The sequence below is a fragment of the Astatotilapia calliptera genome, chromosome 11, assembly GCF_900246225.1.
Source record: "Astatotilapia calliptera chromosome 11, fAstCal1.2, whole genome shotgun sequence".
Classification (NCBI taxonomy): domain Eukaryota; kingdom Metazoa; phylum Chordata; class Actinopteri; order Cichliformes; family Cichlidae; genus Astatotilapia; species Astatotilapia calliptera.
The window spans coordinates 7,006,251-7,030,984 of NC_039312.1; the positions used below are offsets into that span (position 1 = coordinate 7,006,251).

The following is a 24,734-nucleotide window of genomic DNA, read 5'->3' on the forward strand; positions in this document are numbered from 1 at the left end:
CACAGTTCTTCAAGTTTGTTTCAATGTGGACATTGACTGAAGTTTCCAGCAGTTTCCAGTTCATGGTTCATGTAGGCTTGAGTCTTATTGTTTGAGTTGTTCCTGAACATCCTAACTTCCTCTCCTCTGGGGTGGCAACTTTCTTCTTCTAAACCCGGGTAAAGTAGTGACACATCCGAATAACTTGTTTGATCTGATGATCTTGTATTATGCAGTTATTTAGAAATGGCTCTAAGAATACTTTCCAAATTGCGTAACTCTACAATTCACCTTCTTAGATCTTCACCGAGGTCTTTAGACTTTCCCATTGCTTTGAGTATCAGCCAGTACAGTGACTCCTTTCAAACAAATCCTTTTTATACTGCAAAGAGATAATGTGAGTTGTACTCCATCCTGATCATTACTGAGTAGTTAATAGGCAAGTTTAGAGACATCTTAAAATCTTAATCACCAATAATTAAAAGATTTTGGGGAGTATGTCTATATTTCAGCCTATATGTATACCTTTGACCCTGTGTAGATGAGAGAATATCCAAAATAAATTCAAACTTGAGCAGCCATTTCTTGTTTTTTAAAGCCACCAAAGATGTATGCTGTCCAGTCAATCCCATCTGGAAAAAGAACAGCTCATTAAAAGCCCCAAATTACAATGACATTCATGCCCATGAGTGTATGAGAACTTTTGACCCATGTACTTGCATTTTGTAGATATATAAGATTGGGCAGATCTGTCACATTCTTAGCCATTTAAACAATATTGATTACTTATTTATAACACAATGATTATATTATGTTCCATTTGTGCCAATGGGTCCCTCATATCCTATGCACAGACCTTTAATGTTTTAAGACACAATTCCTTATAAAAGATGGTCTTTCCATTGCAGTGCGGGGGCAGGTCGCACCGGCTGCTACATTGTGCTGGATGTCATGTTGGACATGGCCGAGTGTGAGGGCGTGGTGGATATCTACAACTGCGTCAAAACCCTCTGCTCTCGACGTATCAACATGATTCAAACGGAGGTGAGGACAGCAGTGCAGCCAGGAAATCACAATTTCTTGCACATGTCACATATTTAGCAGGTGACATCTCGATCCTTAATATAATCTTCTCAAACCCCCCCAGAAAAGCCAAGCTTGTAAAAATTCCTTTTTTCCTTCTGTTGTTTGGGAATTCAAAAAGTGAGGGGGGTACATTTCCATACTCCCACTTCTAGATGTATGTAAAGGTCACGGCTAAAGTTTTAGAGAAAAGACTGTCTCTTTGTCAGTTTGCTGTGTAGGCACGTGCTGTTCTTTGATGTGCACATAATTTGCATTTTTACCTCTTATTATGTAAATCCAACGTTGACTTGGCTGTTTATTGCATTTGTAGCTATTTGCAGGGGCGCACTAATTAAATGCACACTGCATGTGTTTGTTTACAAATAAATATTTATTTATTCTCTAGCGGCCTTGATACACCACTAACATTAAAGCACATGTTTAATTCAGAACAAGGCGGGTTATGAAAGATTTCTCCCATTCTGACTATTATTCGATTATTTATTTACAACTACTTACGTTTCTCACCTGCTTCTGTTTTAACCTGCGTCATTTGTAGTGTTTAGCATCTGCTTGCTTACAACCTTCAGATAACATATTTTGATGTGTTATTCAAAAGCCAGAACGATGAACTAAATTATGTCACCTGCTGTCTTTTCAGGAGCAGTATATCTTCATCCATGATGCTATTCTAGAGGCGTGTCTGTGCGGAGAGACGGCCATCCTGGTGAATGAGTTTGCTGTCACTTACAAAGAGATGCTGCGAGTGGATTCTCAGAGTAATTCCTCTCAGCTTCGAGAGGAGTTTCAGGTCAGTGTTGCTGCAAAGTCAGAATGAGCCATAATAATGATCCACTGTGTACAAGTTAGAAGTCATTTGTAGTTATGTAGTGTAGGTTTGCTCAATTTAGTTAATATTGTTTGGCTGATATTCAGATAGTAGCACAGTCACCGGACATGCACTTACTTTTCTTTAGCTGAAAGTAAGATAAATGTATCTCACAGGTTGTGAGTTTCAGGCTGTCTGCCAATGCTTTAACTCCAGTGCTCTCTCAGCATCTCACATTCAGGCTGTAACCAGTGTTCCCTAAACACCCTCGCCTGCAGGCAGTTGATTCAATTCAGTTCAATTCTTTTGTTCTTTTTTTTTAACATATATCACCAGTTCACAACAACAGTCATCTCAAGGCGATTTTTATTGTAAGGTAAAGACCCCAGAATATTCGAGAGAGCACACCAACGATCAAACAGTCCTTCCAGCTACAGCAGGCTCAGGGAGAGCCAGCCATGTTCTCGGGGGAGTGAAGTGAAAGTGAAGACAGAAAGGACCAACATAGAGACAACTCAGATAATAAACAGAAATGAGCATGAGAGAGGAGACAAAACTCGATCACAGACAGAAATTTGGGCCACTTTAGTTATGTGAAAATAGTGTATCTCACGGTTCAATAAGCACCGTCAGCAACAATAACATGAAGCTGAATTGTTTTCTGTATGACTTTGTTAGTCCACTCGTCATTATAAGATTACTTTATTTCATTGAGGTTTACAGGCATTCATTTATCCACAGCAATCAAACCATCAATCAGCCGGAAGTTTGGACCTTGGATCATTGCAACACCCTGATTTTTTTTGGGCCATTCTGTTACAGAATTGCTGCTGTGTTTGAGATCATTGTCCTGTTGCATGATCCAGTTTCAACCAAGCGTTGGCTGTCAAATAAATTGCCTAACATTTAAGTCTAGAATACGTTAGTACGAAGAGGAGCTCACGGTCAACTCAATGACCGCAGGGCGCCCAGCTCCTGTGGCTGCAGAACAAGCCCAAATCATCACCTCTACCTCCATCTGTGACAGTTAGTATGAGGTGTTTGTGCCGTTGTGCTGTGCATTATAGTCAAACATCTCCACTTTGGTCTGTCCAAAGGACATTGTTCCAGAAATCTTGTGGTTTGTTCAGATGGAACTCAAATTTAGGTAATTTCCAAGCAAGTCATACTTGTTCAGTCTTTTTCTAATTGTACTGTCATGAACTTTAACATTTAACATGCTAGCTGAGGACTGCAGAGTCTGAGAAGCAGCTTTTGGATCTTTTACAGTTTCTCTGAGCACTGCACGGTCTGACCGTAGGGTGAATTTTCCTGGGATGTCTGCTTCTCGGAAAGAGGGGACATCCCACGTGTTAACACACTTAAACCCTCCAGAGCACCAAAGAGCCAAAACATGTGCTTTTACAGGTGCTCACGATTGTTGATGATCAATTAGCCAAGTGCAGATGATTAGCCGCACCCGGCTGCTACTTACCCTCTTAATTCTTAAAGAAACAGGAAGGTGCCGTTAGCATTTCATCGGACAGCACTGTCCCGTGAAAACTTTCTTTTTCACATGACTATTTTAGCAGGTGTTTTCAGTGTGCCTGGATTCCACTGCGTGGTTTCCCACAGGTTGAGAATATATTCACGGTAATTGCAGCTACACCACACAAGTGTTCCATAAATATCTCACATGCAGTCCACTTTTAACCAAAATATGTGAACTGCTCATCCAAACAACTTCAAACACGCCTGTCAGATATGAAGGAGAAAGGATGAACGGTTGTTTGGGAAAAACAAATAAACACACAGACACGCATGCAGAGACGAAGATGCTCTTTGTAGCGCACACATCAGTTCGACAAAGAGCGCATAAAGGAACAGACTAATAGATATCTCTGCGTGGCGTGTTTGCATCTATAATGTATGTGTGCGTACATGAAACATGATGTTAGTTTCCATTGTTATTCTTTGCCACTTATGTCCCCTCGAGTGGTTTAAAGGAATGTGCTCTCAGAAGATTTTATTAGGTTTTGATTAGGAGACAGGAGAGCCAGCTGTGTTCCCAAACGCTTTACCTGCTTCATTCACCTTCCTCTGCCGCTCGCTGCTCAACCAGCGCACACTGTGACTTAGCATTTCAAAGTGCTTCTGAAAAAGACTTGCGCTTCTCCTTGTGATTTTGTGCCATTTAATCCTCATAAAATATGCATATTGTATAAATTATGATGGATGTATGTAGGGAGCAGTTACCTTTTCATATAGGAAAGTGTTTCACTCCCTGCTTTGATCCTGTAAACTTCTCTGTCAGGCATTGATGCTAAAAGCCTCCCTACCAACCAAAGAGCTGTGTTTGCCTTTTACTCTGTCATCCTGTGGCTAACAGCCAATTGGTAGCACTGAGATCAGCAAGTCACAGATCTATTATTGATGCTGTACATTAATTATTCAAATATTTTTTTTCAAGTTGTTTAATGTAATAATGATTAAATTCATTATGGATAATTAGTATGCAACATTTCTTTTTTATTTGTTTTATTGCACTCAGCTTTGTTACGCAGTTTGCCAATCTTATGCTTTATTCCTTTTAAGTTAGTTTGCTGATGCTCAGTGTATCAAAGACTAAACCAATTACCATCATTGGTCTTTTTGTATTCTCTTTTTTCCAGTCCTCCCTCCTCCTGTCTCGTTCACTTCCTCTACCTCCTTCTCTTTCCTAAGATCTCAGACTTCTCTGCAGTGCCTCATCACCCCTCACATATTCCACTTTTAAATGGTTTCTCAAATTTCACTTTATCCTCACCTTCCTCTCACCTGGCCTCTTACACATTTCCATTTTCAGACGCTGAACTCTGTGACTCCCCACGTGGATGTGGAGGAGTGCAGCATTGCTCTCTTACCCAGAAACCGAGAGAAGAACCGCAGCATGGATGTCCTCCCGCCCGATCGCGCCCTTGCGTTCCTGGTCACGACAGAAGGGGAGAGTAACAATTACATCAACGCTGCTCTCGCTGACAGCTTCCACCGGCAGGCTGCTTTCATTGTGACCCCTCACCCTCTGCCGGGCACCACGGCCGATTTTTGGCGGCTGGTTTTTGACTACGGCTGCACGGCAGTGGTCATGCTCAACCAGCTAAATCAGTCAAACTCTGCCTGGGTAAGGTCAAAGTGTTAGGTACTTTTTATTGCCATTGATTTGTTGACACTGAAAAAAGAGAGAGATGTCTTAAAACATTTGAGATCTGACACACACACACGCACGAGAGCACGCACACACACAGAGGAGCCACTGTTTGCTGTGCAAGTTTTTACTCTCAGTCTTGGGGTTGTATGAAGTTTATTCGAGACTTTCCCTGACATCCCCCGCCTGTACAGTTTCTGTATCTTACTGTGCTCGGGATTAGTTCTTTCATGCTATTTTGTTGGGCTTTGATCCCTGACCACATTGATCTCAAGGCATGACTAGATAACGCTCGCCCCAGTTTTTCCTTCCCTTCTCAAGCTACATCTCTGAAGAATAGGCTTGCATTACCCTCCAGCCACATCTTAGATTTTTTTTAACTAGCTCACATTTTTTCACGAGCATATAATTTTTTTTAAAAATAATTTGGTTTAAATTATTTTTAAACCAACAATATTAAAAATAATTAGGGGAAACATAATATGAGATTAGTGGTCATTACTTGTCCTTTTTAGCCTTCAGGACTTTTAAAGTCTTTGCTAGGCTAAATCCTGAACACTAGCTATTTCATGTGGTTGGAGCAGGTGAATAAGGGCTTAAGATGACATTAGGCAAAAAAAAAAAAGAAATAAACTGTCATGGAATTTGAACAGATAAGATCTGTGACTGCCACACGTTATTGCCATTTTCTAAAGTCTTAAAACAGAACCCACGGGGAGCGCGGAAGGCTAATTAACAACAACAACAATATGCTGAAAAGTTATTATGGATTTCTCTACCCCAGCAGACCTGTCTTTTCCATGTGGTCATGCATAATCATATCTTTCACATAGTTTCTTCTGATTACGACATAAGAAATCATTATAAGCATTGAGCAAACATGAAGCGTGTAGTTTGCTTTTGTGTCCCTAAAGAAAAGTAATGATTTCACTCTTCAAGCCATTTGTCAGCTGGAAGAAACAGGATTTAATGAGCTTGTGGTAGTAATATAGGAAACCAGACTGAGAAGCTGATCAAATGTAACTCCTCGAGTTGTAGCAGAAGGAAACGCATAGTCTGTGAAAGAGCCAAAAGCTGGCACAACCTGACTGCATTTTGTTGGAATTAAGCTTAAGGAGATTGGCAAGCTTCCAGTCCTTAATGGCACATAAATAGTTGTGCAGAGAGAACGAGGTTGCTGAATAATTAAGCTTGCGGGACAGGTACAACTGGGTCTCATCAGTTTGGCAATAAAGGAAGAAGAAATCTTTGCAGTCCAGTAATGTAGCCCAAGGAAAAGCATTCAAAACAAGTGAGAACAGTCCTACAATAAGGATGCAGCCTACAAGAGTCAAAAACAATTTAAATACATAAGTCTGCAACACAAATAACGCTGGCCTTCATCAATTTATTATTAGTACTGCTAGAAGGACAATTTAAAGTACTTGTGTATAGTCTCATAGTACCTTGTATTTACAGTCTTGCATAATGAATATGGGCATGAATAAGGAGTGAGTTGCAGAGTTCACCTGTAAAAGCCAAAGGCACTGAAGATAATAGCTCACGCATTCTCCTTTCTGTCCTTTAGGCATTAGATTTACAAGGTTTTCAGTCCGTCTTTAAATATTAACTTTGTGAAATATGTATTACAGTGCATCAGATCCTTGAAAAACAGGCGTTTGGTCTAAGATGGAAAAAAATGAAGAAGGAAGAAAGTAGAGCCCAAACAATACTGGATTTATAAATATATATGCTAAGACAGAGATACTTATTATTTTTATGACTAAATGTGAAAGCTACCAAATGCAGTTTGTAAAAACTGTCCTCAAGCGTTAAACTATCAGTATAACCTCCAAAGCCGTGACGAGCATTGCTAAAATGTTAATAAATGTTCTGAATATTTCATCTTTACTGTTGGTTTACACATGTTAAGTGGAGAATAGGTGCTGTGCTGTTTTTTTCTGGCTGTTCTTTGCAGCACCTTATCTAATCTAGACAAAATAAAACAAATGCAATGATCCTATTCAATCCCACTTTTCATCCACTCCCCTTTAAAAAGTTTTCATCTCGTTTCTTTCGGCCCGTGGGGTCTTGTCTGAAAATTGAGTTATAGCCACTTTAAGATGTCCACTGCAAGATCTTGTTATAAACTCTGTTATAGAGTTCATTTGCTGGGCTGCGGTGCTCTGTCTCCCTCTTGTTGAAATCTCTCAAAGCACATTAGGTCTCTCCCTTCGCAATGCTTCTCTAACTTCTCTAACTAACACTAGTGTGGCTTTTTAAATTCCATGAAAACACACAGTAACCCAACTGCTGCTTTTATTTTAATAAACACCAGCAGCAATTGATAATCCAGAGGTCTAAGAACAAGTATTATGGCCACAGCTACATAAAAATGCATTTTCTTTCAAGCTCAATCACTAATGAACTCATCTCTGCCCATGTTGTTTGTGCAGCCATGTGTCCAGTACTGGCCGGAGCCTGGTTTACAGCAGTACGGGCCAATGGAAGTGGAGTTCCTGTCTATGTCAGCGGACGAGGACGTCATAACTCGTCTATTTCGAGTCAAGAACGTCACGAGGGTGAGTCATTGTCATCCCAAAACAGCCAGCGCAGGACATTTTATTGAGCTCGATGATATTTCACAAATATTAAGTTAAACTGCTTTAGAAATGTATGAGCGGGAGGTTTTACCTGCAGTACATTCAGAGCCGTCACAGGTGGTTTAGATAAATGTTATACATCTAACATTTTCTACAATATCCTTTATGGATGCAAACTGAAACTCGGGGTTTCACATGAGACTGTATTTCCGTATAGTGTGCGCTTTTGCGTTACTAATGCAAACACGGCAACACTTCACTAGTTTACGCCTCATGGGACAGAAGAGTTTGTCAAATAAGTCCCCTTAAGAAAATACACTCTATACGAGAGCCAGGAAATTTGTATCGAGCACAATGGCAGATGAGTAGAAGTTTTATTCATAGACTTTATTATACGTACTACAAAGGACATTCTTTTGATATTCAGCAGTCCAGAAAATTGAACCAGAGCCCCCAGTGCTTCCATCAAACATTCCCATGAGAATGATTTTTATTATAAGAATTTTCTTTTTTGTGAAAAACATGCAAGAGGAAGCCATTGACATGCATGCCATAAAGGTCAGTCTTTCGCTTTTTCAATTTCTTCTTGTTATTACCTAGATAGGTGTCTTCCCTCTCTTATGCGCGCGTTGGCATACTAAAAAGGAACCTTTCATCATTGTGATGCCTGCCATATTTTCAGTTGCCGTCTACTCTTTTCGGCAGCAAAGAAGATTTTCTTTTGAATTGCTCATAAACCTCGTCACACCTTTTAAACAGTGCAGCGTTAGGTAGAGCTCTGAAAATAGGCTAGAAACAAAAAAAATAAGAAGGCACCAGTGGTTCTGTCATAGTCGAGGAAGCACAGTGGAATGTTAGTTTGGTCTTTCCTCAGCTGAAGAGAATTCCCAAATGTGTTTTATATGTAGGACTAGAACATTTTCACTTCACTGTGTTGGCTGTTTGGTTTGTTTATATGTAGTTATGCGTGTTTTATGCTCAGGAATTTACATACGCACATGCTTGCATTCTGCTCAGGATCAAAATCAACCAATTACTAAAGAAATCTGCATGCAAGGCGTTTCCCCTATGCCATTAAAAGCAGCACGACAAGCGGTGCCCAGAACTTCCTGTCTTGATTGGCATCCTCACCTCCTGTGTCGACTGCCCCCGTCATTCCCCTCTCTATCTATGGCACCTCTTTTCTACTCAGCGCACATCACAGTCAGGGAGAGGGCAACTTAACACAGCATGGAAGGAATACAATCACACAAAAATAACGCACACCTCTCCCTCACTCAGCCCCTCTCTGTGCATTAGTGAGTAGATTTCCTTTGCCTGACAATGATATACAAGGGTAGTGAGTAAAAGTCAAAGGAAGTGCATTGTAAGCATATGTACGGATATGTGGTTTGTACAAAAAAGAGCACACTGTGTAAATCCCGCTTCCACTGAGGCAATTCCTCCATGCATCGTTGGTGTCTTTGCCGGCCCAATTTGCATGACTTACAGTTCTCCGCTGGTCCTTAAGTATTGGGTGAGATTCTACAGGACAAGGTTATGAACACACAGGGACCTCTTTCAGACACAGCGCGGGCCCCTCTTACTCCCACAGACCCATATATCTCAAAGTCAGGCTGCTGAGTGAGCACAGCGCCGAATGCCAACACACAGCCTGGGGAGCACTCAAAAGTAGCTTCTAACTGGCTACCACACAAGATGTACAGAAACACCCAGAACAATTTATTTGCCACATGCATACATATATTCAGCAAAAGAGAACAATGGTGTCAGATATGTGTGTTGTGTGCTTTCTCTTGTATCTGAAGCTCCAAGAGGGCCAGCTGGTGATGTGTCAGTTCCAGTTTCTGCGCTGGTCGGCATATCGCGACGTTCCAGACTCCAAGAAGGCTTTCCTCAACCTGCTGGCTCAAGTGCACAAGTGGCAAAGGGAGTGTGGAGAAGGACGCACAGTTGTGCACTGCCTGTGAGTAATGTTTTAGCAGCATGCGTCACGCAGATTGATACAGAAGGCAGTAATGTGCCCATTTTATTTCTGAAAAGCTCTTGCTGCTGTTGAAGACTGCATTTTAAGCCGACACCGTTTTCTTGGTGGGAGATGTCGCAAAAGTATATGAAAAAACATAGGAAATGTAAAATTGGCAACCGATTCTTGCCTTGTTTTTGTGTCGTTATGTGCGATTTGGCACAGTGAGATGCAGCGTGATTTGTCATGGCAGTATTTATATTGTAGAAAATCAAATTGCGCCGTGCTGTGCTGTGAAGTCAGTGGTGTTATATGCGTCTGTGTTGTCCTAAAGCCCCGGAGAGCACACCCTGCTGATGAATATGAATGGGCCGTCCAGCTCATTGCCAACCCATCACACGCTCATCCCCACCGCCCCCATCCAGAAGCACATCACTCAGTGCTGTCACACAGTGTTACCCACGACAACCAGGAAAGAGATTATGGAGATCAAATCAATTATAGCTTAATACAGAATGCGATGGTTCTCACTACACTAAATCCAGCACTGCCAGAGCACTGACGACGATTGATTGCCTTAATATTGCTTCTATACACTGCAGAATCTCCCAGGCCCACCTGGCTGCGTTTGTCTCAGGAGAGAGGAAGTGGCTTGTCCTTCATCAGCTTATTGATAGCGTTTTACATTTATGATGACCGGGCGAGTATACAAGGCAAAAATGCCACACTATTGTGTTATTTCTCAATTTCAAACTACTTACAGTGTTTCTCATATAGCTCTTCTTATGTTGTATAAATATTTTATATTCATATTGTGTTTCAATTTAAACAAATGCTGTTTTTATGAGATAGATAGGAATTCAGATACAGGGTCATCAGATTACTGTTTGTTTTCTGCTTACACTCTACTATTGTTTTCCAGAATTCAGTTAAACATGTATTTCATACTGGAAAAATAAGACGAGTACATATAGATGATATATATATGCCGTACTGCGGAAAAGTCTTGAGCCTCCTATCATTTCCTTGTATTTTGCTTCCAAGGATCCAGATTTTTATCTTGTTATCTGTTAAAGTAGTCTCGTAAGATAAATAGTTTTTTTCTGACTGTTATGTGTGACAACTCAGCCAAGAGTCAATATGCCAGATTTAAATTGTATGTTTTAGCACTTTGTTGCTAGCTTAATTTTCCAGCCTTGAAATGATCCCACACTGGAAGCAGTGTGGGATCATCTTGATGGAGAACAGAACAAAAGGCAGCCAACATCAACACAAAGAAGAGCTTTGAATGTTCTTCAAAAAGCCTGGAGAACTATTCCTGACTACTTACAGAAATTACAAGAAAGCTACCCAAGAAAGTTCAGGCTGTGTTAAAGAATAAAGGAGGCCGTAGCAAATACTGACTTTCAAGCTGCCTGTAAAAACTCTGTTTTTGTTTCATGCACTGTATTTCAATCTATGTTTGCATCTTTCAAGAAATCACTGCTCCTGTAGCATAATACAAAGAAATGGGGGATGGATCTTCTGTACAGTACTGCACATGCACCCACTGCCCACCATATGTTAATTAAACTCATAATAAAGGTATTAGTCTAAAGCGGTGCTAACAGTCTAAGCATGCTAGCACGTTCACCGTGATAAAGCTAACATGCTGATCACAGACAGTATGAAAAATGGATGTAGCTACAATTACATCACCATAGTTTCTAAAGTCCCATTTTGAAGTCTTGAGATGGATTTTTCCACCATTACCTTCTTGGTTGCAAAATGTTAAAATGCACACTCAGTGGGGCTGAAGACTTGTGGCTGAAGCTTGTTAGCCAGTGAGGGTTTTTTGTGTGTGACCCGAAATGAGGGACTGAAACCATAAAATCAGCAGTAAAGTGTGTAAAGAGGCCGAGTCAGAAAGCTGTTTTTGCCTCAACTTCTAAGAGACTGGGAGTGATTTTGCAGCCACAGCTATCGCCCTCTGGTTTCTTTTGGATGGAATAAAACCTTCCAGGCACTTCTGCATTTGACCAGGAAACAGCATCTATGTTTTATTCTTCCTATGATCCTGATATTTAGCCAGTAACATCAGCCGTGATCAGTTCAATTTTAATTTTATTTATATAACATCAAATCACAACAACTGTCGCCTCAGGGCACTTGAGGGTGATCACCATCAAAATATAAAGTCTTAGAAAATGTTATATATACTAAAACTGTCCTATTGAGGGTTTCAGATAAGAAAAAAAGCACCCTGAATGTTGGCACTTGCTTTAATGACAATCCATTTGGTAGCTGTTGAAACATTCCACTCAGAATCACAAATGTCGCTCTCGTAGTGGTGCAAGGGAAAAAGTAGACCACCAACGGCAATCAGATACCTTTTGGGAATCAAAAATGTTTATGTACAAATATCCAACCATTTATTGGTGCTGTATTTCAGTCTGAGCTAATGTGGTCAGTTTGACTGCACACAGTGCTACACTAATAGCATGACTAAGTATATATTATAGATTGCAAATTATATCAAAGGATCAAACTAATTTGATGCATTAATGAAGAAGGCTTGAACTTTTTTTGTCAATCACTTGCCAAATTTTTATATTCCATTTCAAGAAATGTTTATTTCATGGCATACACTTTGTTAAATTATGCAGTAGTGTCCCATGAGCGAAAACAGCCACGAAGCCTCTTTTTTTTCTTCGATAATGCTCTCATTTCATGTTTTACGTTCACTTGGGCCTCCTACTCCTAACATAAACCGGTAGTTTAGAAAGAAAATACTGCACCACGGTAAATGGTTAATGGCCTGTATTTGTATAGCGCTTTACTAGTCCCTAAGGACCCCAAAGCGCTTTACACAACCAGCCACCCATTCACGCACACATTCACACACTGGTGATGGTAAGCTACATTGTAACCACAGCCACCCTGGGGCGCACTGACAGAGGCGAGGCTGCCGGACACTGGCGCCACCGGGCCCTCTGACCACCACCAGTAGGCAACGGGTGAAGTGTCTTGCCCAAGGACACAACGACCGAGACTGTCCAAGCCGGGGCTCGAACCGGCAACCTTCCGATTACAAGGCGAACTCCCAACTCTTGAGCCACGATGACCCAAAGCAACTCTGACTTGCATTCTTCCCACAAACCACCTATTCTTTGCTCACTACTGATTCCAACCCAGTCTGTTACACGGTTATACAACTGTTATTTAGTATTATGTTTCTTTTCTTTGACACAAGAAAAACAAACTTTAGCTTTTTTATTAACTCAAATAAAATATTACACGAAACTGCTAACAGCTACTAAATATCAGGATTATGCAATGGTAATGTTACACAGCCCCAGAAGGGTCATGGTAGAAATTTCTGTGTTGACAGTTTGTCTGCCCATTTGTTATTTTCCCCTCACACTCGTCAGCTTGCATTAACTTTAATTAAGTTTTTCCATTCCCTCTGGACCATATATTGTATGATATAGTATGTATTATAAATAGACTGCGGCTGCTTTGACCACAGGCACCTTTACCTGTGCTCAGGAACAATCTGTACCTTTTGGAGAAAGAAATAATATCTTGATGAACTAAATCAACCAGTCGTCTTACCATCAGCAGCTAGTATTAATTGAGACAGCTGCTGGGATCATTAAATGATTGCATGACCCGACACTGCGATTGTGTTGGTGGTCATGTATGTACTGAAAGATCTTTGGATCTTCATTATCACGACATTAGTAACAGGGCAGCACAGCAGGCACATGAGTGGCCAACTTTTACCATCTCAGACAGTTTTTAGCCTGCACTTGTTTTGTGCCAGAGGCAACCCCAAACCATCCTTGGACATTATCAACACTGTGTTTTATATTATAATCTTTTGTACTGCCTCGACAGAGTCATTGATGCCGTGCATTTTTATAAGCATTGCACTGAACTTCCTCTATAGGTCAGCTGTGAGCGTCCAAGTAGAGGAAAACTGAAATGTGTGCTGCATGCAAAAGCCGTGAGTTTTACTTCGAGGGTGATGTTCTTATCTCTCCATATTTATTCACACCCTGGGAAACGCTAGATTGAGAATAAATATGCCAGTTGGTCCAACATTATAATAGGTAACTAAAACTAAACTAAAAACTGAAACCAGATGTGAAAAAATATTTCAGTAAAATAAAAACTAGACTTTGAAAAATTACAAAACTATGATAACTCTGTGTTGGTCAAACCTCGGATTAAGGAGGAACAATGTGGTTTTCATCCTGGCTGTGGAACGCTGGACCAGCTCTTTATCCTCTTAAGAATATTTCAGTATGTTTGGGTGTTTGAGCCACCAGTGTACATGTGGTTTGTGGACTTGGAGAAGGCATTTGACCGCTTACTGTCACATTGTTACATGCCTTTCGGTCCATGTCAACTACAGTAAGAACCTGGTTATCGTTGCCGGCAATAAGTCAGACTTTTCCCTGGCGGATGGTGGGCAAGGCTGATTCTGTTTGTGATCTTTACGGACAGAATTTCTAGGTGGAGCCAAGTGCTAGAAGGATGCCACAGTCTTATCGCTGTTTTTTGCAGATGATGTGGTTCCTTTGCCATCACCAGGTGATGACTTCCTGCTTGCACTGGAGCAGCTCACAGTTGTGCAGTGGTCAGAATGACCATTAGCACCTTCTAGTCTGAGGGACAAGCTGCTTTTGTTTATGAGTTAGGGGAGGGGAGTGAAAGAGTGAACAGACAGACTGGTGCAGCATCTGCAGTGATGCTGACACGTCTATAAAAACATCGCTATCAATTTACTGGTTATTCTACATCCCTATGTTCACCTCTTATCACAAAGTTCTGAGTGATGACAGAAAGAATGACACTGCAGAAACAAACCCTTTCTTCAAACGGTGGCTGTGCTCAGAAGAGGAACTCAGTGTAGAGCTGATCCAAACGAGGTGGCTCAGGCATCTGATTAGGATGTTTCCTTGGCTGGGTTTTCTGGATAGGCCCGGAACATGCGGCGAGTTTGCATCTTCATCTTGTCAGGGTGTTTACGTCTTTACGTTGACTGGATAAGCTGGAGTTGGCGAAGTTGGAGAAGGAGGTCTGGACTTGGCTGTGACCCGACCCTGGATAAGCTGTAGAAGATGAATAGATAAATGGAAGAAACACTGCTGTAGATTAGCCTGGTTATGCTTTTTGTCAGAAGCTTCTTGTTTTTGGTTTGTTTTGTCCGGCTTTGACTCTTTATGATTGTTTGTGCTATTGCACTGAAGTCTCTAAAATTGCTACTGTTATCTCTGACATAAACTGTAGCAGAGCTTTCTGGGTAATGTCCATTAGAGCAGTAAAGAGGAGTTACAGCAGCATCTATCCATAGCACTATGGACTGAACCATAAATGTAACATCTGAACATTAACCATATCCACAAGCACAGCTTTAATCAGCGCAGCCAGAGAGGGCTGCTATGCTGCTTGTGTACATTGATGGCTTTGCCTTTCAAAAGGAGGAATGAGCAGCAAAGGATCCATGTGTTCATCATCTCTCATTACCTTAGTATCTGCAGTGTTTGCATTGTGTAACTTCTCTAACTAGTCCAAATCATGAAGCGATTGAACAGATCTGGCAGAGAGCATTGAGTACTGTCCATATACACATGAATACCTTTGGATAGGTACAGTAGCAGCATTGATTTATGCCTGTACTGTGTAATAGTTATTAGACAATGTATTCTCTTCCACAGCAATGGTGGTGGCCGTAGTGGGACCTTCTGTGCCTGCAACATCCTCATCGAGATGATCCAGTATCAGAACATGGTAGACGTATTCTATGCTGTCAAAACTCTACGCAACTGCAAACCCAACATGGTCGAGTCTCTGGTATGGAAGTTTAGTCTAGTCTGTAAATTAATTGAAAAAAACCCAAATTCAATACATTTGAGATTTTTGACTCTAGTTTTGTGTTTTTCCTTTTTGTTTCTTTAGGACCAGTATCGATTTTGCTATGACCTTGTCCTTGAGTACTTGGACTGCTTTGAAGGCAGATAGCAACTAAACGTTTACGACAGCAGCAAATTCCCACGCGCTGGAGACAAAGGTCACCCGGTGACCCCCCATCTACTTAAATGTTTGGACCTGTGAAGTTGGCTTTGAAAGGACTGCAGAGGAACGAGAGCAAAGAAAAAAAACATGGTCAAGGTTCTGACTTTTAACCTTTAATGTACAGCTGTGATTTCCTCCTTGTTGGTGATGTTTATCTCTTTTGATATATTTTTTTTGTGCTTTTCTCGGTCCTATTTGCCTCTTGGACTACATCTTGTATGTGCTAAGGGTTTCTGTAGCAGCAAAACAATATTTGGAGCTGCAATGTGGACCTCTCTCTTCAAAGCAAGGGTCACCTTGGCTGTGTTTCATCATTTCATTCGTACAAACCGAAGACGCTGGATCTAATTCTGGAGTTACAGCAGCATTATTTAAACGTGGAAGAGCTACATAAAATAACGGTCCACTGTGCTCGTGGCATGACTTATCTACCATACCATAAACTGCCTTATTCTCTAATGATAGGACAGATTTATTGAAACCACCAAATAAATCGATAAAGTTTTTCACCTGGGGTAGAAAACAAGAACAAGAGATTTTAAGAGACCTATATTGTAAAGCAGACCAGCCCAGTATTCAACAGTATTGATGCAGAAACTGTACAGTAGTGCAATGTGTTGTATTTTCCCATAATGTTTGTGCTGGATTACCATGTGTGCTACAGGTGGGCGTTACTGGCACTGAGCCTGGTGCCACCGAGGGAGATTCCTGTCTCGTTACTGTCACGGTGCCAATCCCACTGACTGACTTGAATCCTTTGCTTTGTTCTACTGCTTCATCTTGATATATGCCTACAAACAAACACTATGTACTGCATCAGCTAATGTTCTCGCTCCGAAGTGATTGTTTGTACTTTATACTCACCGAAGACAGCAAAAGGAGAGGATGGCGAAAGCTGTTTGAAAGGCATCGAGATGCCACAGTGTTGGTGTGAAAAATGATGCGCCATTAATGCTGTGGTGAAGTGTCTGAACTGGTGCGGTCACACAGGTCTCAGTCTGCACCTCTTCTACTCATTCATTGTCCGAGGCGTTTGGTTGTGCTGTAAAAACAAAAAAAGTCTAAGAAAAGCAAAAAGAAAATCGGGGGTAGGGGGCACTAAGATGGGGTAGATGGTGGGAGTGCCATCTTGGGTCACCGCTCATTGCTGAACATATTTTTTTGATTGCAGAAATGTGGTTTTAAAAAAGTAGTAAAAGTAAGAAGCTGTTGGCCACATACCCTGCTGCTGACTTACCGCAGAGTTGATGGATAAACAAAATCCACTCTTTTTCAGCTGTTGGCCAGGGCCTGGAGAGCACTGGAACTCTTCATGCCTGAATCAATGTAAGAAGCAGTCAGGTTGGGATTTGTGATACACATAATGATCAGAGACAACTTTGAAACATGCTCTTGCAAAGACCCCATTACACAGAGGAAGAGATTTTTTTTTGCGTTATAGCCACAAAAATATCTCTAATAAGCTCCATTAGAGATATTTTAAAACATAGGCCTTTTAAAATATGTTATGCGCCAACACATCTCCCGAGACTCCTTTAAGTAGAGGTTTTCAGGGAGGGTGGTAAAGGTATCACTCCAGGACATATCCTAATGAACAAGGAGAGACAGCTTGAAGCCTGCAGAAGCTGAGAAAGGCAACCCTGCTGCTAGTTTGCAGCTCACACTCTGGTTCAGGTGGGATAACCAGAATATGTGAGCAATCTAACAGTATACAAACATCACCAGACTCCCACAGATTCTCAAATAGAGCAGCTTGTTTGTGATGAGGAAGAAGAATGAGGTAGCTACATTGTAGTCAGTGATCTGGCAAAAGATTGCTGAAGGAAGTGCCTGGACACTTTTTTTGTTAAGGGTGGAAGGAATATGTATATACAGATGTATATTATGTTATGTGAATAATATATTATATGTTTGCCCAGAGTAAAGACGTATAGTAAGTAACCACAACATAACCATAAAGCTGAATGTTGCTGTAAATGAGCATTTTGTGAGTTTTTGTCAGAACTTTTAACGACGAGCGTTCATCCCAGCGCTGCGAGCGAAGCGGCTCATGAGGCGTGTTCGGGCGCTCGTTAAGCTTTGCATTTCATTTCAGTGATTTCAGAATAACCCGATCCATATGATTTGTTTCAACCTTTAGCCACGACTGTGAGTGCATTATACTTTTACCATTCCAAAGCTTTTTATTATGACTATTTCTGAGTGACAACTGCCAACACAGGATGTTTGATTTCACTTGTTGTTTTCTGTATGAACCAACAGTACATGACTACTGTGTTTTTGATCATTGTATTTGTGGGGACATGGTGTGTATTTAATGAAAGAAAATAAGAAGAGAGATGTATATCGGGGTAGAAAGATCTTTCTTTTGAGCGATACCAACGATTAACAATAAATGAACAATGGGGGGAAAAAAGACGTTGTCGCAGCCTTTATTGGATGTTCTGTACCAAATACATACACGGCTGAAAAACCCCAACACACAACGTGGTTTCATGATCGGATTGTCAACAGAAGCGCAGACCTGATGGCAAAAGATGGACTTTCTGTCTATATCCCCTCTGACCCACCTGCGGTTTCTCATGCGGATGTGATCTTTTAACATTTTCCCGTCACCCTGAACCGCATTGACCATTTGATCTGACCCGCCTTTCTGATCCCTCACCCTGTTTCTTTTCCCTATCTCTTTTAATCATACCCCTCCACCACACCCTGCTCATTTTCCATTACTTTCAATGTCTTTTCCTCATCGTTTTCTCCATCTCTTGCTTTGCTCCTTAGCTCAGAGTAAGGTGACTCCAGACCACAGACTTCCTCTCTTACCCCGTGGCTACGTTGAATAATGCAGCAGTCCTGCAAACTGATCCAGTCTTCAGCAGAGAGACTAGTCAGATTAATTAGAGTACAAGACCCCCTACTGTTCGGATGAGGACAATGTAGGCTGTGCAGACTTGCCTTTATTTTCTCATAGATTGATTAAGCTGCAAAAACAAACTTTAAAGGAGTGCGTCAGTATATTTAAGTATTCCTAAGTTGGTACTTTTCCACTAGTCATGTTGGTGAAAAGGGCAGGAATACCTTGTAGATTAATGAGGCAATGAGCTATTTTTATGGAGGCAGGTCATTTATACCACCCTATTTAATATCTGCAAGATTTTCTCAATTTCCCTTTTCACCTGCAGAAAGCCATTACAACATAAAATCCTTTTTTCCATCTTTTATTTCTCATATTTGACCGGCGGTTTAAATTAGCTGGTAATTGGAATCTTATCATTTAATTCTGATGGTGTAATGACTGTCGTGGTCAAGGCACTTATCACTTTGCCAGGATCCAACAGGGCTTTGTCTTTTCTCTCTCTTTGGAGCATCCTGTCTTATATTCTGTCACTGATGGGCTCGATAGATGTCGGCTTCTCCTCAGTCTCCCTGTTGAGTCTCACCACATACACTCGGATATCTTTCTATAAAACGGCTGTGACTTCCGACAGCTTCTGTTATTGGCTGATATAACGGAGAAAGCTGAAAAATTATCTAGTAATTTGATCAGGTATGATTAATGTTATTGTTAATGGAAGTTTTAAAACAAATATACTTCAAGGTATTTGGATAGACAATACAATATTGTGCAAAGTCTTGAGTGTCCCCCTCATATTTTTATATTTTGCTTCCAAGGAGCCAAGCTGTTACTTTTAAGTGGTCTTAAGCAATATTCATTCAGGTTTTCTTTTAAAGTTGGCCGCCTTTTCACTCATTTTTAGTCCAATCCTTGTATTACACCAAATATAACAGAGTTTAACATAAACGTATAATATAAAAAAAATTTATTTGCACTTATAAGGTGATTCGAAAAGTGCTATTAGTTAAAAGCATGGTGTTCAGTTTGTCCTTAAAAATGTGAGAAAACTGGACAAATGGAGGACAGAGGAAGAAGGTGCATGGCTAAAAAACTATCCACAGCATATAAACAATATGCAGCAGATAGCTTTAGTATCTACAGCATACCAGTAAAGACCAGAGTATGCATCAGGTCCTTGAGTTTATCCATCTGCTCATTAGAAATCCATTCTTAAGGAAGGGAAGCAGGTGCAGTATGCCACATTACACAAGAGCTGCACTGAAAATAAGTAGCAACAGGTCTTATTGTAAAATTTGAAACTTTTGGTTCAAATTATCATCAACATATACAGAGGAGGTCAGTGTTTACATCCATCAGTAAAACATGGTGGAGGCTCTGTCATGGTGTATGGCTGTATTCCAAACGTTGGTGTTGGGAATCTTGTCAAACTCGTTGCCGAAAAGGAACGTAGATCCAGCATGCAATCAGAAAAGCATCTGGATGGCAGTGACGTCATTTATCAGCATGAAAACGATCCCAAACACAATGTTAATGCAGTGTTATTACTCTATTAATACCTATAAAGACAGAGTCCAAATCATCTTGACAGAGAGCACAGAGGCAGCCAACATCCAAGGAATAGCTTCGGTGTCCTTCAAGAGATTTGATGAAGTATTCCTGAAGACTACTTAAACTACAAGAAAGCTTGTCTGAGATAGTAAAGGTCGTGTGAAGGTTCAAAACAATAGAATGAAGGTGGTCGTATCATATATCGATTTTCAAGGTCATTGCAACTGTACAAACCCCATTTCCCCCCCTTATATACTGTATTTCCATAAATGGTTGCATGTTTCAGTAAATTGCTGCACCTATTTCCAATTTTCCAAGCAAGACCTTTTGCACAGTAAATATAAATTATTCATAGTTTTGTGACTTTTACAGTCTTGCAACTGTAAAAAGAAGCAATGTCTGGGACTCAAAAACATGCTCACTCGTTGCCTAATAGCTACAGAGACATGATCCGGGTTTTAACATCGGCAGAATGCTATTCTTCAAAGCACAGTGGTGTATCTTACTAAATGTTTAATGATTCTTCTTTCATGCCAAATGCTTTGCTAATAGATGCAGATAAAATCCAATATTCTCTGGGAGAATATTGTCACAGAAGCTTCTGCGGGTGACCTTGCCCAAGCCTCAGTCAATAAGTCGATAGAGAAGATGGCATGAAAATAAAGTTGCAGGCTTTTAGAAAGTGGGATAAATATCTGGTGTATGTCTGGGGATGTATTATATGATTCCTTAGGACCAATAGAGACTTAAACAAAGTCCAGTCCACTGAGTACAGCCATTCTTCTCTTTCTGAGCATTTTTTTATACTATAAACACACAACTAAACAAATACACACCATATCCACACTATCTTGTTCTACCATCCTGGTGGTACTCGGCTTCTGCTATAGAGTGCAGCAGACAAGACAGGTGGTTCAGCTTTGTGCTCAGCAGAGCGAGGACAGCGAGAAGAGCCAGCCAGATGGCTCCGTCCACCATGTTTTCTCACCGGTTCCATTGCCACAGTCAGTCTGATTGGAGCCCTTATCTCAACAGTGTGCTCCGAGTTCAGTGAAAGTCATGGTTGACATGAACAAGGGGAAGAGAGGAAGCTTCTGATGGTTCCAGCCTGGATCATGCAAGCAAACAAGGAGCCTGAGACAGATAACCAGAATCAGAGGACACATGAGTGATCCAGCCGTCCCTTTCCTCTTTATCACGCTCGCCTTTCGCTGTTGGGTAGCACAACAGTAGCTTGCCGCCACCACCAACACCGGCCACCTTTAACTTTGGATCCTCTGACTTGTGTCATTTGTGGGGTTGAGTTCAACAGCTGAATTAAGCTGGAGGAGGGGGATGAACACGGCAGGCGATAGAGAAGTTGGATAATCCAGAGAGAGACAAAAAAAAAAGTTTGGGAAGTTGTGGTGATGAAATATCAGGATTGTGTACACAAAATCCGTCTCTGCCACCGCGCACTCTCTCGATAACAACACAATCTCAGGTGAAGCAGAGGCTGAAGTTATTTTGCTCCAAGGATAATCTCTCGTTGTTAGTACACACATAGAGATGTTGAGCCTTGAGGTTTCTGGGGAGAAGCTTGTAAACGATCTTATGTCAACATGAGCCATTTCTAGGTTGTGGCAATAATGCTTCTCCGAGCTGCCATAAATTTGAGAGATGAGCTTATCAAAAGGTCAGCCCTTAGAGGGACTGGCTTAGCAACTGGATTTATCCTTCAGTTTATTTAGAGCAGAAAAATGGGGCCACAAGCGACGACTAGCATCAATCATACTCCATTGTGATCCTTGACAAACTTAAAGAAAGAGCAGGAGTCTTTGTGATTTCATCTAAAGGCAGGGAACAAACACTGGGAGTATACTCAAGTCAATAAAGTATGGAATTACCTTTTATTGCTTTTAAGTTATAAAACATATTCAGGCATAGGAGCTCCTGCATATTACATGTCCCCCGTTGAGAATGATTAGATTTGATTTCCTATTTTTTGACATCTTAGTGTTTTTGTTTTGTTTTCGTTTTATTGTTTTGGGGTTTTATGGTGTTTTTTATGCCATTAAAATTAAATAATATGAGAAGAATTAAATCTGTTATCAACTTTCAAGGCCTTCAAACTTTCCTGTCCACTCTTGAGAATATCTATTTTGTCTTTGTTTTCTAAGTTTTTTTTCTCACTCATCCTTTTTTGCCCTTCTTCTCTCTCTTGTCGCTTCTTCTCTTATCTTTCTCTGTCTTCATCCCCCCGCCTCCTGCCCCCTTCTTTCCTCCAGCAGTTGTTGAAATAGATGCGGCTATGAGAGGACAGTTGTGCAGCTGATAATACTATATTAACCTCAGGGAGAACACAGTTGTCCTCTGCTCTCCCATCTCTGTTCCACACCAGACATCCCCGACTGCAGGCCGCATTAACCCCAGTCCTCCCCCACTCTGTCATCCCTGGAGCCCTACGTTCACCGGTTCACGAAGCCCCATAGCGGCAACTGATCTTCTTTCTGCCAGGGCTGAGTAATGCCATGCTATGTGAAAAAATGTTGTCTGCATCCTGAATGGAAACATGGCCCAGAACGCTATTACTTCCCAGAGTACTTTGTCTTTCACACCTATGTAGCGTCATTCACAATGTCTACATTTCATTTAGCACCTTATCCTGTGGAGAATAGTTGCGCACTCCCACACTGCCTGCATGCTCTTTTTTTATAGAGAGGATTGTTTTCTGTATATTACACACACACACAGAAAAACACACACTGAGCTAAACGTTAAACATAACTATGTATTTTCTGTACAAAGATGAAGCACATGTTGTCTAGAACAGTGTTGGGGTTGTCAAAAAAGTAATTTATTACTCATTACTTTGTTCCCCTTTTTTGTAAAAAAAAACAAAACAACTTATTTTAAAGTAAATTTTTGTATTATGTAACTTTTTGCTCCAGGCAGAAAGTAATTTGTTACACTGACATTACTTTCATGTTTCTGTGTAACTTGATCTTAAATGCGTTGTCACATAATTACCAGCTGACATTATAAATCTGAGGCTGCAGTCCAACGCATCTGCACACATTCAATCTTTTTAAAATCTGCTGTGGTGGTCTGCAAGTTGGATGAGTATGAAGGTAAACTCTGTCTATCACCACAGAGATTCTACTGCAGAAGCATGAACAGAAATGGAGGCCACAATGCTGTTAGCTTGACTGCTCATCGATGCCTTTGTGACCTTTTGAAGTTTAGGCTCTGGCTGCAGGTTTGAGGTCAGCATACACTCAATTTTATCACTTTGTGTTCTTGGCCAAAAAAGCCAAAGTTGTGCAAGCAGAATAATGCAATTGTCGGCTGTCATGGAGGCAGTTTGGACTTTACTGTCACACTCTTATTTTTTTGCACATTAAAAAAGTAATGACAATATCTAATCTACTCAAAATCACTCTGCTATATTCCTCCTCCCGATGCACGAACTGAGATCGGCTAACTGTTAGCAATAAGTAATGCTGTCACTGCTGCAAGCAAGGTAACAAAATAACATAATAGTTAATTAAAAACTATAAACAGTCATATTTTTAGATGAAGCAGTTTTGATTTCCAGCCTTCTGGTAAAAGCCAAACTTCAGAAAGATCCTGTCCTTAAGCTAAGCTAGCTAGCTGCCATTAGTATCCAAACCCTATCAAAAGCATAATTTCCAAAAGTGAAACTATTACTTTTAGCAGTTGTTGGGTTAATACTTTATTTAAACTTGTTGAACATTTTGCACAAATTGCTTATTTAATAAAATCTGACAATTTGCTTTTCTCTTATTACCACCATCTTCCCATCCCTGTGCAGGTCAGTAAGACAGTAGTACTGAATGACTTGGCTACAAATTGGTCTCCAGGTCTTGGCTTTTGCCCACAGAGAGTAACTGTCAGTGTCATGTTCTGGTCTTTCACAACCTTCAAACCTAATTAAAGGGAAGAACTATTTCTCTTCATCGCTCTGCATGGCTTCTTCGTTTAATGCTGTGCCTGAACCTCAGAGCACTGGGGATTATGCTGTCATGTCATGTAGACTGAACCCAGGGATCTACATGCATGCAGATACGAGCTCTTTAATATTTCATTCCACAGGTTGGACTGCTTGCCTGCACCTCAAGAAAAAAAAAACTTTGGATACTGCGTCAGACAGGATAATAACAGAATAATGCATGGCCCCGGTTTCACTACATTTGACTATCTAACTCTGTCTTTTTTTAAAAAAATGATCAGCTTTTGCAGCCTTTTATCAATTTCACTCTTGCACTTGCAATTTCCTGTTTTGTCCTCTTGTCTATTTTTTAAGCGTCCTCACCTTTCTCTCCCACCATCTGTTCCCTTACTTTTTAGCCCTCTTGTGCTTTCCTCATCCTCTCTGCATCTCACCGGTTTTGTGTCAGGTGAGATTGTTTGAGGTGTGAGTTTTTGACAGCTGATCGAGGGCTTGTTGGGTAGGGCGGTGCTTTTTTCCCCCCTGCCCGCTTGTCAGCTGTCTGCTCTGCCGTGTGACCGGGGTGACGAGGTCACGACATTCATTGTGGAAGCTTGTATTTGATGTTGCCGTGTCACTCAAAAGAACGTCGACAACAGCGTCCTCGGTGAGGTCTGCCTTTAAACTACATACTGTTAACAGGCAGCCTTTTCTGCTCCTGTCACAGCATCACATTACGCTTTGCCAGCAA

The 24,734-nt window shown here is 40.9% G+C and overlaps 1 protein-coding gene across 4 annotated transcripts in view; it reads left to right on the plus strand.

Moving 5' to 3' along the window:
• Positions 1–18,637, plus strand: part of ptprub (protein tyrosine phosphatase receptor type Ub) — a 188,276-nt gene extending 169,639 nt beyond the window's left edge. For 3 of the 4 annotated variants that reach the window (XM_026183429.1, XM_026183430.1, XM_026183431.1), the window contains 7 exons: positions 888–1,023; positions 1,706–1,855; positions 4,698–5,012; positions 7,472–7,597; positions 9,427–9,584; positions 15,290–15,425; positions 15,531–18,637. In XM_026183429.1, coding sequence (XP_026039214.1) covers positions 888–1,023; positions 1,706–1,855; positions 4,698–5,012; positions 7,472–7,597; positions 9,427–9,584; positions 15,290–15,425; positions 15,531–15,593 — 1,084 coding nt within the window. In that variant the 3' untranslated portion in view covers positions 15,594–18,637. The remainder of the gene's footprint in view (positions 1–887; positions 1,024–1,705; positions 1,856–4,697; positions 5,013–7,471; positions 7,598–9,426; positions 9,585–15,289; positions 15,426–15,530) is intronic. The other variant, XM_026183432.1, reaches the window with a different exon arrangement.
• Positions 18,638–24,734: the final 6,097 nt, after the last annotated feature.